Here is a 15,483-nt window from a genome sequence, read left to right on the forward strand (position 1 = left end):
AAGAGGCAATTAGATATTCTCTGGATGAACATTTCTTATAAATATTAGTATCCAGGTATATTAAGTGCATTTAAGAAAGAATCCAGGCCTTTCTTAAAACAATCTACTGAGCTGGCCAGAACCACCTCTTAAGTCACATTAAGGGACTATATTCCACATTTCCACAGCTCTTACTGTGAAGAAGCCTTTCTATATTTGGAGATTAAATCACTTTTCCTCCAGATGTAAAGAGTGCCCCCATTACTTATGTAATGACCTCAGAGTGAATAGCTCTACACCAAGTTCACTATATGGGCCATTTATGTTATTATACATGTTAATCCTATCCCCCTTAATTTCCTCTTCTCAAGAGAGAATACATTTAGTTTCTCTAATCTGAGCTCCTCCATGCCTCTTATCAGTTTGGTTGCCCTTCTCTGCACTTTCTCCAGTTCCCCGATATCCTTTTTGTGAGCTGGTGCCCAAAACTGAACTGCATATTCCAGATGAGGTCTTACTAATGATTTTTACAGGGGTAAAATTATATCTCTCTCTCTGGAGTCTATATCTCTCTTAATAACAGAAAGTATTTTGCTTGCTTTGAAAACTACAGCTTGGCATTGCATGCTATTATTAAGCTTATGATTTACCAGAACACCCAATCCTTTTTACACCACTGGCTCCCCCAGTTGTACTCCCCCTATTATGTATGATGAGTGCATTTTGTTAGTCTCCAACATTAAACCTCATTTGCAACACAGTTACCCAATGTAACAGTGCACTGAGGTCAGCTTTAAAGTTGGAGACATCCTGTAAGGATCTTATTCTACTGCATAGCTTGGTGTCATCTGTGAAGACTGAAATACTACTTTTAATCCCAGACACTATATCATTTATAAATATATTAAAAAGTAAGGCAACCTTTATAAACAAAATGATAGTATGAACCTGGACCTTTTAACTATCCTTCATGTATCCTTCATGTATTAACTATCCTTCATTTTCTCTATAGCTGTTGGCTCTTGTGGCTATTTTTTAAAAAAACAGAATCATTAGAACCAATCAAGGTAGGTTAAATAAGTGGAATTTCCCATTTCTTATGCAAAAAGGGACACCACAAAGTTTTCTTTGCTCAAGAAGGCCACAGCTGATATGTCAGGACCTGGTGGAGATATATGTGTGATATGTCATCTCTGAGCAATAGACACGGACAGAACACAGAAACACGACAGGAGCAGAAAATGGGAAGAATTTATCACATACTTCAGGAGAAGGCCAAGCCCTGCAGAGAGCCTGTACTGAGGAACTTGCCAGTGTCCACAAAAGACTGGTCTGATGAGGGAAGACAAAAGGGCAAATTAGTTACCAGGGAACATACTGGTGACCCCTATCATAAGGGCTTATGCTCTATGTAAAGGTTTGGGGAAATTAGGTGTAAAAACTGCATTTCTGATTTGTTGACTTAGTCCTATGACTGATATTAATGACAGAGCTAGGTAAAGTGTGACATCACAGAAGCCATTTTGTGCTATCTTTGTGTTAGTAATTGGCATAGCATGGTAAAACATGAATCAACAATGATTACTCTTCTCTTCTTCTATAGTATCCAAAAAACACATCAGGAACATTTCTGAAACAACTGTAATTTTGGGGGCATAAAGCTATTTTGATTTTGCAGACTGAACAGTTGTTCATACAACATGTTAGATCAATACTGAATTATGAGATATTACATAATATCATTATATACCATTTAAAACACAGACTGCATTATTAGCTTTAAAGTGATATTAAACCCTCAGTTTTCAAGTACTTCAGCAGCTGATTTAATCACTTGCTAAGTATGCAGCCTCTTTATCTTTTCTTTCTCTTGCAGCATCTATGGAGCCATCCTTGCATCTAGGCACTAGAGTTGTGTCTCCCTACAATGTGTACATCAATGGGAAAACACAGCCTCCTAGCTTCAGATGGCAAGGCACTCCCCTGCTCTCTTCTCCAAGCTAATAGTCTGACTCCAGACTGCACTGTCTACTGTTAACTCTTTCCTGTGAAGATTGGAAGTTCAGGGAAGCAATGGTGAGAGAGCAGGAGTCAAAAGCATTGAAACTGCAAGTGCTGGGGTAGGAATTTTAACAGTTTACTTGGCAATGTTGAATTTTTTGTTTAAATGTATGGGAAGGAAAAAAAAACACTGAGGGTTTAATAACACTTTAAGTGCTTTTTTGTATTAAGTGTGCCTTTCAAAGAACTGTTAACTTCTCTTAAGCCTGAGTTCACACTGAGGAACTGAGCGGCTCACAGCTGGGAGTCCGGTGAGTCTCCATTCACCGTTTCAGGTCCAATTTCAGCCCAAATTTTTGGATAACTTCAGACCTGAAACAGACCAGAAGACACACAGGACTCCTGTGCAATTCGCACGGGAGCCGCTCTGGAGATGTGTGAACCGGCTCCATAGAGAGCAAGTCACAATCACCTGGCATGCAAATCGGATGGGGGGAAAATCTACATCCAATTCACACTGGTGTAAACCAAGCCTGAGTCACCAATCAGCACCAGAGTTGCCCTGAAAGTTTTAATCTGATTGGTGGTCATAACTGCAGTTCTTAGGAAGAATACACTGATACAGACCCAGAATGGCTGACTCCATTCTGTTTCAGTGAATTCCTGTCAAAAACAAGCTGGTTCCATTATGCATGCAGCTGTCTGGCTGACTAAATAGTTTCACAAAATTGCTTAATAATCTCTGCAGGTGTCTGTCTCTCTGATTCAAGCCACAAAATGGCTGACTGGGACAGATTCAGCATGTAAAGTAGCATATAACGGGTGGCTTTTCTCTGTGGGGAATACGTGTTTCTAGGAAGGGGTTTCCTCTCACCTTGTAGGCTGGTTCCATTGGAACTGGTGCAGGTGGGAGGTGGTGAGGCCTGAGGTCGGACTACAGGGGCAAAAGCACTCTTTTGTTTGACAGCTGACACCATATTGGCTGGAGAGAAGGAGAAGATTCCAGAGGAACTGCTACAGTTGGACTGGAGGCTGGTGGATGAGGCCATTGTGGGACTGGATGGAACAACTACAAGACAAATGATATGAGGTGTCAGTATACAGAATCTGAATCATATCAGATCCATTGTGCGACACAAAATACTATAACATAGCTTGTTACAGATGTGGTATATATAGCAAAAATTATAACTACTAAACAAATATTTTTTAATAAAGCAGTGTGTACTACAAAGAAAACACTATGGATCATAAACTATTAGTATATTTATTAATTATCAGAACATTTACTAACATAGAGTATGTCATGGGTGCTCAACCTGTGGCCCTCCAGCTGTTGCAGAACTACAAATCCCATCATGCCTCTGCCTTTGGGAGTCATGCTTGTAACTCTCAGCTGCTTGCAATGCCTCATGGGACTCGTAGTTCCACAACAGCTGGAGGGCCACAGGTTGAGCACCCATGGAGTATGTGCTTAAGACCCCTTTCACACTGAGGCAGTTTTCATGCATTTTAGCACTAGAAATAGCCTCCGAAAAGCAGCTGAAACCTGCCTCCCATTCATTGAAATGAGTACTTTCACACTCAGGCAGTGCGCTTGCACGACATTAGAAAATGTCCTGCAAGCAGCATCCTTGGAGCGGTTTGGGAGCGCTATAAGTAACACTCCCAAAATTCCCTTGCCCATTGAAATGAATGATCGGCACTTGGGCTGAGGGGTATGGCTGTTACTCTGCCAGCACAAAGCACAGGAGTATGAAACAAGCAGCAGGATTTTCACGGAGAGAGTTAAAATGTATTGTAAACTATTTCCATGCAAAAATCTGTCACAGTGGTGGTGGTGGGTGGGAGTATTCAAATGAAAGTAGAAGTGCAGTAAAATACTATCTAAGCTTAAACCTGCTCCTACCCCCATGCTAAACCCTATACTAACTAACCTGTAAAGGAAAGATGTCAATACTTACTATTCTGTCCAGTCGCATGATCTCCCAGCGACCATCTTCAGTGAAGAGGAGAGATCACCAACACCTGCTGCAATGCCTATTTGGTGACAACATCCGTAGACTTACTATGGGGCACCCATTGGTGGCTGTCTCTCCTCTACACACTGAAGCCAGTGCTAGGAGCTTATCATATGATCTGAATGCCCGCAGACATTTTTCCTTTACAGGGTAGTTAAAAAAAGGCTTAGAATGGGGGTGGGAGCAGATTTAGGCTTAGATAGTATTTTACTGGACTTCCACTTTAAAATTTTTGGACTGAGCCTGTAATTGTCCAAATGAAAGCTACAATGTTACAATCACACTGAAGTACACAGAAATACATCTGTATACTTAGGCCTGGTTCACTCTAGTGCGAATTCTGATGCAACTTGAGTCGCACAGAAAGGGAAATCTTATTGTTTTTAATGGTATCCATTTTAATCAAAGCAACTCAGAGTGGTGAGATTTTGGAAAAGGTTCCTGTACTACTTTGGTGCAATGAACAATGTGACCTGGCAAGTTGCATCGAAGTCGTGCCACATAATCACACTGTAAATCACGTCAAAGTAACATTTCAATTGTGTCAACCAAACCTGGCATCAAAAAAGAAAGGCAGACACCTTTAGTTACCTGCAAACTCACCCTGGGACCTCTGTAATCCCAAAACACTCTTTTAAATAAACCCTGACTTTAAAAATATAACTGGGCCACCCGTCAAAGTCAACTAGCTGTTGCTCCTTTAACGTGATATGTGGCTTCACTGACCAATAGTGAGGTGCGGGACATGGGAAGAGGCAGGCCAGTTATCCTTCCTGAACTTGAGATTTGCATAGCAAATTTGAATAAATGGGTCAAGAGCACTTGGAAATACATGTAAAGCTATTTTTGTATCCTTAAAACCAGTTAAGTCCTTAAAGAGGAAGTAAACCCCGATGAGTTTACTTCCTCTTTGATTCCCTGCAAAGGTAAAGCATAATGGACTACTATGCATTGCATAGTAGCCCATTATGTGTCACTTACCTGACACAGGAGCCAGCGAAGTCACCGCTGTCCCCTATAGTCAGGAGCATCCATCTTCTCGGTGGGTCTCGCTGCTCCGCTGCTGTCATTCGGCGAAGCTGTGATGACGTCACTTCCGTGCCTGCACACGGGAGCCGCCACTCACGGCATATCGCCATTGACAGCGGCGCGCTCAGTGCGCCTGCACGCCGCTGTCTATGGCGCATGCGTATTCACTTCACTATTAATTCCCTTTCCTTTTTCCCTGGTAAATATCTCAACTTTAATCACGCCGGGAGAGATCTCTTGTGGACCTGTTCAAATCATTATCCCCAGCCAGATTTTCAGCATACTTGACCGTTAGACTGAAAAGCTAGAGGTCCATTTTATCTGGTGGGTACACTGAAGGGGAGTGTGTCACATTACAGAGTGGAAGTTTGAAGCACTTTGTACTTTTCGATGGATTGGAGCACTTATATTGGGACGTTATTGCAATATAATTTAATATTATAATTTTTGTTCATTTATCAATTTTACACTGTTTTAAGGATTGTGTTTTTGTAATTTTTACAGTGTTTGAAGTTCTTTGGAACACTAGTACAATTTTGGATTACACATCAACACAATTGTGATAAGATTTTTGATGGTTATTTGATTCAATTTTTGCGAGTGCTGTAATTTATTTATTGCAATCTATCTGATTGCATCTAAAATACATTAAAGGTCTTTAACATGAAAACAAAGAAAACCCAAAGAACATATGTGAATCTTTATATGTACTGGTGTGACTGAGCCCTTTACATCTCTGCACACTCTCAATGAAACAAACACTTACTGGCATAAGGTGAGTTGGCAGCTGATCCATTGAGGAAGCTGGGCGATCCAGCGAGATTGGACATTGCTGTGTTTCCGTAGCCGTTCATGCTGGTTGTGACGGAGCTGTAGTTGGTTTGTTGGGGTGTGGTGCTGGGTGCGTAGCTATGGGGTGATACGCTGCTTGTGTTACGGGTGAAGCCTAAGGAATGACACCAAGAAATCAGAGGTGGTCAATAATTCTGTTTTCATTTTTTCTAGAACACTTACAATAAACTTCAGTGTAAATAAAACAAGACACAATCTTAAAAAAGTGTTGAAAGTGACAATGGCATTAGATATGTATATTTCTCCATATTAGTGCATACATGCTAATTGTGTAGGTGTAACAGTACCAGTTATGTATTACCTCTTACAGAGTAAACAGAATTCTCGCTGACAATATCTGCACCTGCTTTTGATCCAGTAGGACAGAGCCATCTTTGTTCAGGCATCCTCCAGAGTCAGGATCAGTGGCGGCTGGTGCTCCATTGGGCGGGGAGGCAGTAGACGGACCTGACACCAGCCCCACCCATTACTCCAGCCCTCACCAAACTCATATCCCCTGTCGCCAGCTCACTCACCTTGTGCTGACAGGCAGTGGCGGCGGCTTCCCCCCTCAGTCTCTCTGTGTTCTGGGATGCATCTCCTCTGTGTCCCAGGATGCATCTCCTCGGCCATAGGTCTCATCCTCATAGGCCAATAAGATGGCTTCTCCTTTTGGCCAATCGGGAAACGGGTCTCATGACCCTCTTCTTGATTGGCCGGGAGGAGAATTAGTGTGATAATAGCGAATATTCATTGGCTATTGTCACACAACTGGGTGGGCTCGGAGAGCAGTGCTCTGTGCCCCGAGCTCACTCTTTTTTGAAGCCTATTAGAGCCTCTGGTTCTAATCACATGCTTAAATAAAAACCACCCCCCACCCCATTGGAATCAATAGTCCAGCACCCTGTTTGTAGATTAGGGAGGCAGACACATGGATGGGGGGGGCGGCGCCTGTGCACCCCTAATGGATGGGCCGCCACTGGTCAGGATCTACTACTACTTAGATGCTGCCCCATAGATGACACAATCATGGAAATCCTGATGCTTGAGCAGATCCTGGCTGCGTTCACATTCCTAACATAGATCATTGTTGCAGTCTGATCCCTGGGAGAGAGGAAATTAAGGAACTGCTTCTTTTACCTGCAGCAGACTGATGACATAATCTCAGCCTAAGCAAAGACACTTGACTGGAGCTCAAGGACTGCATTTTATTGGACATAGGTGGAACTTTTCCAAAGAATGAATGAAGTTACTGAAAGAGCCACTTTAAATCATTAAACACAACTCATTTATTGACACCCTTGATTGATTGTTCTTTCCACAAGTTAGCTATGTCACTGAAATGCAGCCTGAAACCCCTTCATATTTCTGACTTTCCACACTAAAAACACTGAAGTCATCTAATAAATGTATTATTTTTCCTGGTTCAGACCTGTGTCACATGCTATTCAAAATGCTAATAACCTAATGATGTAAGAGAAGTAATGTATTTATGTACCAATATATCTTAGATCGGAAATAAGTTATCATGCACTGTACATTAGGAAGTGCTGTGACATTTTTTCTTACCCTGATTGGTGACTTGTGATGGCTCGGAAACATTGACAGCGAGTTGCCCGCTAAAAGAGTTGACTCCCATCATGCTGGGGTGTACAGAGGAGTTGGCGAGGGCAGGAAGTTGGCTGTGGTTCCTTGGAACACTGTAAAGAGCTTCGGCAATGTCAGCTGCCCTTTTCAATATAATTTCCTGTTGAAATATGGCACACATAGTATCAAACATCCAAATAAAACACACTGCAGCCGTTCCAGTGTAAATCAGTTAGCTGATGGTCATTAGTGGCTCCCAAACAGAGGATGGTAAGCTTTACATTTACGGACACAAAGGCAATGCTCATAACATTTCTGAGAATTCCCCCAGTCACTTTTCCCAGTATGCACGGCTTATTCCTCTGGAGTCACATGCAGCTTACTTTGACAGCTTTTGCCATTATATATCATACATTAAAGGAAGGGGGTAGCATTTTGCCTTTTCCTTTTCTTTATTTATTAGATACGGTATACATTTTTTTTTCAATTTGGCAAATAATGGGTCTGCTGTGATTTAATTTTTTTTTTATCCATTTTCTGTTGCCATTTTTATGATAAAAATTACACATAATGTTTTGCTACAGTGTAATGAAACATAACAGATCAACTAGCACTGAAGTCATATGTTGAATTATATTCCAAAGTTACATTTATACTTTAAGGAAGATGATAAATGCAAGTAGTTATTTCATTACGGTAGTTTACATGGCATCAACATATTCCACAACACTTTATAGAAATCATAAATCCAATTGCATCAGTTCCTGTGTGAAAAAAGAAGCCCAAAGGCTAACGCTGCACTAGAAAAAATGTAACTAAGGAAAAAAAAAAACTATATGTAAAATATAGTGGATATACTAAGCTGCTAGGTGAATATATACAAAATAAGTGAAGCGCTAATGGAATTACAACATTGCAAAATTTTCAAATTTTGAAATGAAAAAGAAAAACTAAAATGAAAAAGAAAAACTAAAGCAAAGTCCCAGTGAAAATTTCAGTCCATGGATAAAAACATCAATCCGTGTAAAATATTAGTGGCAGATTGCAAAAATGGAAACCGTGAAAGATTCTTCAAAATAATGTGGATCCAGCTCCACACCCAAGTGAGTATGTAGCCTGCTTACCAGCTATCCGTGACCACTAAAACAGTAGTCTCACCCAGGACAGGGAATTGGTCTCCCTGGGACCCTTAACCCTTTAAAGTCCACATTTTTCAATGAATTAACGTGACTCAAAATGTGCTCTACCAAACGGTGGAGCAGAATGTCAAAGGGTTAATGGTGTCTGGAACCACAGCTAGGCCGATAACACTCAAAAGATATAATAGAAAATGCTTCCATAGTGCAGTACTTTATAAAAAATGAAATTCATATAATAAGTGGATTGCACTTACAAGATGTAAAACGTTCACAAGCAATACAGCAATGTGTCTCATAATGAAAAGTGTGATGACGTCACCGTTGTAGGCTCCACCCTACGATGGTGATGTCATCATGCTTTTCCTCTCAGCAGGTTGATGGGCAAATGAAACAGGAAGTGAAGAGAAGACTGTGAGGAGGCCGTAGTCTTCATTATGAGACACATTGCTGTATCGCTTGTGAACGTTTTACAACTTGTAAGTGCAATCCACTTATTATATTGAATACATTTTTTATAAAGTACTGCACTATGGAAGCATTTTCTTTAATATCTTTTGAGCGTTATCAGCCTAGCTGTGGTTCCAGATACCATTAAGGGTCCCGGGCAGACCAATTTCCCTGTGGTGGGTGAGACTATTGTTTTAGTGGTCACGGATAGCTGGTAAGCAGGCTACTTACTCACTTGGGTGTGGAGCCGGATGCACATTCTTTGAAGGATCTTTCACGGTTTCCATTTCTGCAGTCTGCCACTGATATTTTACACAGATTGATGTTGTTTACATCAGTTCCTGTACCTGACTAGCTTTCAGTCTTTGTCCCACCAAGAGTATTACATACACATGGTAGACCTTGGTGAAAATGATCCATATATTGAGATTGTTCAGCTACATTGAGTTCCTATTCGCGTGTGTTGTTGTAACTTTAAAACCTAAGTTTACTCAAAACAAAAAAACACAAGAAAAATTTACTTCCCATCAAAGGCGTCCGACTATGCCCACTTTTTGTATCCCATTACCTGATTCATAGCAGCCATACAACAGCTTCTATGAATGAAACAGGATCTATAAATGGTAGACAATCCAATGATTGAAAGGGGGTGGGGGGGGGGGGGGGTAAGAGGGAAGATTTTGACTAAAGGAGGAGACAGCAGCACAAGAGACACATGGCATTGATCATAAGTGATGTCCTTTGTGCTGATTCTATTATTTTCTTTTTTGATTTGAGTAAACTTAGGCTTTAAGGATGATGGCAGAATTGCCTACAAAATTGAGATTAGAGGGGGCCTTAAAGGATTTGTTCACACGCATACTAAATCCTGCATTTTAGTGTGTGGGCAGCACCAATTTTTCCATTGGCTCCTTCTGCTGTCAAACAAAGTCAGTGAGGAGGGGGGGTATGGGGGAGTGGGGTCGAGCCACGGCTCTGCGTCTGAATGGACACACAGAGTAATGGCCCGGCTCAGGTGCCCCCATAGCAAGCTACTTGCTGTAGGGGCACTCAACAGGAGGAAGGGGCCACGAGCGCTGGCGAGGCATCCGAGAAGAGTAGAATCTGTTTTTTTTTTTTTTGTGCAAAACCACTACACAGTGCAGGTAAATATAATTTGTTATTTTTAAATTATAAAAAAAAAAAAAAAGACTTTAATATCACTTTAATGTTATGTTACCTGATTATTGTGTGGCATTCCGTACAGTGCCTCGACCAAATCTGCTGCTCTCTTCAGAATGACCTCCTACAAGAAAATACAAATAAAGATAAACATTTATCTATACCAGGCATGTCCAAAGTCCAGCCCGCGGGCCAGTTGCGGCCCGCGGTCCGGTTTTGAACGGCCCGCCTGCTCTTTCTCAATTTATTGTGCTGCGGGATCAGGGCTGTCAGATCAGCCGATCCCCGGCACTGTGAGAAGCTCCGTGAGCTTCAAAAGTGAAAGTAAAGTGCAGAGGATTGTGCTGTGCTCTCTGCTTCCCCCTACAGTGCAGTACCCGGCTGAATGAGGAAGCTGCAAAAGGTACTGTACTACAAGCTAGATTCGTGTTAAAAAGGCCTTTATTCATGTCTGTGTGTGTGCACATCTGTATGTGTGTGTGTGCACATGTGTCTGTATGTGTGTGTGTGTGTGTGTGTGTGTGTGTGCACATGTGTCTGTATGTGTGTGTGTGAGCACATGTGCCTGTATGTGTGTGTGTGAGCACATGTGTCTGTATGTGTGTGTGTGTGTCTGTATGTGTGTGTGTGTGAGCACATGTGTCTGTATGTGTGTGTGAGCACATGTGTCTGTATGTGTGTGTGAGCACATGTGTCTGTATGTGTGTGTGTGCACATGTGTCTGTATGTGTGTGTGTGTGTGCACATGTGTCTGTGTGTGTGTGTGCACATGTGTCTGTGTGTGTGTGCGTGTGCACATGTGTCTGTATGTGTGTGCGTGTGCACATGTGTCTGTATGTGCGTGTGCACATGTGTCTGTATGTGCGTGTGCACATGTGTCTGTATGTGTGTGTGTGTGTGCACATGTGTCTGTATGTGTGTGTGTGTGTGCACATGTGTCTGTATGTGTGTGTGTGTGTGCACATGTGTCTGTATGTGTGTGTGTGTGTGCACATGTGTCTGTATGTGTGTGTGTGTGTGCACATGTGTCTGTATGTGTGTGCGTGTGCACATGTGTCTGTATGTGTGTGCGTGTGCACATGTGTCTGTGTGTGTGTGTGTGTGTGTGTGCACATGTGTCTGTATGTGTGTGGTGTGCACATGTGTCTGTGTGTGTGTGTGTGTGTGCACATGTGTCTGTATGTGTGTGTGTGTGAGCACATGTGCCTGTATGTGTGTGAGCACATGTGTCTGTATGTGTGTGTGTGAGCACATGTGTCTGTATGTGTGTGTGTGAGCACATGTGTCTGTATGTGTGTGTGTGCGCACGTGTGTGTGTGTGTGTGCACATGTGTCTGTCTGTATGTGTGTGCGTGTGCACATGTGTCTGTATGTGTGTGCGTGTGCACATGTGTCTGTGTGTGTGTGTGTGTGTGCACATGTGTCTGTATGTGTGTGCGTATGCACATGTGTCTGTGTGTGTGTGTGTGTGTGTGTGCACATGTGTCTGTATGTGTGTGTGTGTGTGTGTGTGTGTGTGTGTGCACATGTGTCTGTATGTGTGTGCGTGTGCACATGTGTCTGTATGTGTGTGCGTGTGCACATGTGTCTGTATGTGTGTGTGTGTGCACATGTGTCTGTATGTGTGTGTGTGCACATGTGTCTGTATGTGTGTGTGTGCACATGTGTCTGTATGTGTGTGTGTGCACATGTGTCTGTATGTGTGTGTGTGTGCACATGTGTCTGTATGTGTGTGTGTGCACATGTGTCTGTATGTGTGTGTGTGTGTGTGCGCACATGTGTCTGTATGTGTGTGTGCACGTGTGTCTGTATGTGTGTGTGCACGTGTGTCTGTATGTGTGTGTGCACGTGTGTCTGTATGTGTGTGTGCACGTGTGTCTGTATGTGTGTGTGTGCACATGTGTCTGTATGTGCACATGTGTCTGTGTGTGTGTGTGTGTGTGCACATGTGCCTGTATGTGTGTGTGTGAGCACATGTGTCTGTATGTGTGTGTGAGCACATGTGTCTGTATGTGTGTGTGTGCACATGTGTCTGTATGTGTGTGCGTGTGCACATGTGTCTGTATGTGTGTGCGTGTGCACATGTGTCTGTATGTGTGTGCGTGTGCACATGTGTCTGTATGTGTGTGCGTGTGCACATGTGTCTGTATGTGTGTGCGTGAGCACATGTGTCTGTATGTGTGTGTGTGAGCACATGTGTCTGTATGTGTGTGTGTGAGCACATGTGTCTGTATGTGTGTGTGTGTGCACATGTGTCTGTATGTGTGTGTGTGTGTGTGCACATGTGTCTGTATGTGTGTGTGTGTGCACATGTGTCTGTATGTGTGTGTGTGTGCACATGTGTCTGTATGTGTGTGTGTGTGTGCACATGTGTCTGTATGTGTGTGTGTGTGTGCACATGTGTCTGTATGTGTGTGCACATGTGTCTGTATGTGTGTGCACATGTGTCTGTATGTGTGTGTGTGTGCACATGTGTCTGTATGTGTGTGTGTGTGCACATGTGTCTGTATGTGTGTGTGCGCACATGTGTCTGTATGTGTGTGTGCGCACATGTGTCTGTATGTGTGTGTGTGTGTGCACATGTGTCTGTGTGTGTGTGTGCACATGTGTCTGTGTGTGTGTGTGTATGTACGTGTGTGTGTGTGTGTGTGTGTGTGCACATGTGTCTGTATGTGTGTGTGCACGTGTGTCTGTGTGTGTGTGTGTGTGTGTGTGTGTGTGTGTGTGTGCACACATGTGTCTGTATGTGTGTGTGTGCACACATGTGTCTGTATGTGTGTGTGCACACATGTGTCTGTATGTGTGTGTGTGTGCACATGTGTCTGTATGTGTGTGTGTGTGTGCACATGTGTCTGTATGTGTGTGTGCACACATGTGTCTGTATGTGTGTGTGTGTGCACATGTGTCTGTATGTGTGTGTGCGCACATGTGTCTGTATGTGTGTGTGTGAGCACATGTGTCTGTATGTGTGTGTGTGTGTGTGTGTGTGTGTGTGTGTGCACACATGTGTCTGTATGTGTGTGTGTGTGTGTGTGCACATGTGTCTGTATGTGTGTGTGTGTGCACATGTGTCTGTATGTGTGTGTGTGTGCACATGTGTCTGTATGTGTGTGTGTGTGCACATGTGTCTGTATGTGTGTGTGTGTGCACATGTGTCTGTATGTGTGTGTGTGTGCACATGTGTCTGTATGTGTGTGTGTGCACATGTGTCTGTATGTGTGTGTGTGAGCACATGTGTCTGTATGTGTGTGTGAGCACATGTGTCTGTATGTGTGTGTGTGCACATGTGTCTGTGTGTGTGTGTGTGTGCACATGTGTCTGTATGTGTGTGCGTGTGCACATGTGTCTGTATGTGTGTGCGTGTGCACATGTGTCTGTATGTGTGTGTGTGTGCACATGTGTCTGTATGTGTGTGTGTGTGCACATGTGTCTGTATGTGTGTGTGTGTGCACATGTGTCTGTATGTGTGTGTGTGTGCACATGTGTCTGTATGTGTGTGCGTGTGCACATGTGTCTGTGTGTGTGTGTGTGTGTGTGTGTGTGCACATGTGTCTGTATGTGTGTGGTGTGCACATGTGTCTGTGTGTGTGTGTGTGTGTGTGTGTGTGCACATGTGTCTGTATGTGTGTGTGTGTGAGCACATGTGCCTGTATGTGTGTGTGTGTGTGTGAGCACATGTGTCTGTATGTGTGTGTGTGTGAGCACATGTGTCTGTATGTGTGTGTGTGCGCACATGTGTGTGTGTGTGTGTGTGTGCACATGTCTGTCTGTATGTGTGTGTGTGTGTGTGTGTGCGTGTGCACATGTGTCTGTATGTGTGTGCGTGTGCACATGTGTCTGTATGTGTGTGCGTGTGCACATGTGTCTGTATGTGTGTGCGTGTGCACATGTGTCTGTATGTGTGTGTGTGCACATGTGTCTGTATGTGTGTGCGTATGCACATGTGTCTGTGTGTGTGTGTGTGCACATGTGTCTGTATGTGTGTGTGTGTGTGTGTGTGTGTGCACATGTGTCTGTATGTGTGTGTGTGAGCACATGTGTCTGTATGTGTGTGTGTGTGTGTGCACATGTGTCTGTATGTGTGTGTGTGTGCACATGTGTCTGTATGTGTGTGTGTGTGCACATGTGTCTGTATGTGTGTGTGTGTGCGCACATGTGTCTGTATGTGTGTGTGTGTGTGCACATGTGTCTGTATGTGTGTGTGTGTGTGCACATGTGTCTGTATGTGTGTGTGTGTGTGCACATGTGTCTGTATGTGTGTGTGTGCACATGTGTCTGTATGTGTGTGTGTGCACATGTGTCTGTATGTGTGTGTGTGCACATGTGTCTGTATGTGTGTGTGTGCACATGTGTCTGTATGTGTGTGTGTGTGTACATGTGTCTGTATGTGTGTGTGTGTGTGTGTGTGTGTGTGCGCACATGTGTCTGTATGTGTGTGTGTGTGCACATGTGTCTGTATGTGTGTGTGCACATGTGTGTGTGCACATGTGTCTGTATGTGTGTGTGTGCACATGTGTCTGTATGTGTGTGTGTGCACATGTGTCTGTATGTGTGTGTGTGCACATGTGTCTGTATGTGTATGTGCACATGTGTCTGTATGTGTGTGTGTGTGTGTGTGTGTGTGTGTGCACATGTGCCTGTATGTGTGTGTGTGTGTGCACATGTGCCTGTATGTGTGTGTGTGAGCACATGTGTCTGTATGTGTGTGTGTGTGTGCACATGTGTCTGTATGTGTGTGCGTGTGCACATGTGTCTGTATGTGTGTGCGTGTGCACATGTGTCTGTATGTGTGTGCGTGTGCACATGTGTCTGTATGTGTGTGCGTGTGCACATGTGTCTGTATGTGTGTGTGTGAGCACATGTGTCTGTATGTGTGTGTGTGAGCACATGTGTCTGTATGTGTGTGTGTGAGCACATGTGTCTGTATGTGTGTGTGTGTGTGCACATGTGTCTGTATGTGTGTGTGTGTGCACATGTGTCTGTATGTGTGTGTGCACATGTGTCTGTATGTGTGTGTGTGTGCACATGTGTCTGTATGTGTGTGTGTGTGCACATGTGTCTGTATGTGTGTGTGTGTGCACATGTGTCTGTATGTGTGTGTGTGTGTGTGCACATGTGTCTGTGTGTGTGTGTGCACATGTGTCTGTGTGTGTGTGTGCACATGTGTCTGTGTGTGTCTGTGTGTCTGTGTGTGTGTGTGTGTGTGCACGTGTGTCTGTGTGTGTGTGTGTGTGTGTGTGTGCACATGTGTCTGTATGTGTGTGTGTGTGCACATGTGTCTGTATGTG

The 15,483-nt window shown here is 43.5% G+C and overlaps 1 protein-coding gene across 4 annotated transcripts in view; it reads right to left on the reverse strand.

Annotated features, from left to right (window-relative positions):
• The window catches only part of EBF1 (EBF transcription factor 1), a 487,852-nt gene that overhangs the window by 10,075 nt on the left and 462,294 nt on the right, over positions 1-15,483 (reverse strand). For 2 of the 4 annotated variants that reach the window (XM_077468414.1, XM_077468415.1), the window contains exons 12-16: positions 10,254-10,319; positions 7,431-7,608; positions 5,797-5,976; positions 2,855-3,049; positions 1,243-1,311 (exon numbers count right to left, since the gene is read on the reverse strand). In XM_077468414.1, the coding sequence (XP_077324540.1) occupies positions 1,244-1,311; positions 2,855-3,049; positions 5,797-5,976; positions 7,431-7,608; positions 10,254-10,319 (687 nt within the window). In that variant the 3' untranslated portion in view covers position 1,243. The remainder of the gene's footprint in view (positions 1-1,242; positions 1,312-2,854; positions 3,050-5,796; positions 5,977-7,430; positions 7,609-10,253; positions 10,320-15,483) is intronic. The other 2 variants (XM_077468416.1, XM_077468417.1) reach the window with 1 other exon arrangement.

Source organism: Lithobates pipiens, unplaced genomic scaffold, assembly GCF_037356315.1.
Source record: "Lithobates pipiens isolate NorthernLeopardFrog02 unplaced genomic scaffold, aLitPip1_a1.2 Scaffold_8, whole genome shotgun sequence".
Taxonomy (NCBI): domain Eukaryota; kingdom Metazoa; phylum Chordata; class Amphibia; order Anura; family Ranidae; genus Lithobates; species Lithobates pipiens.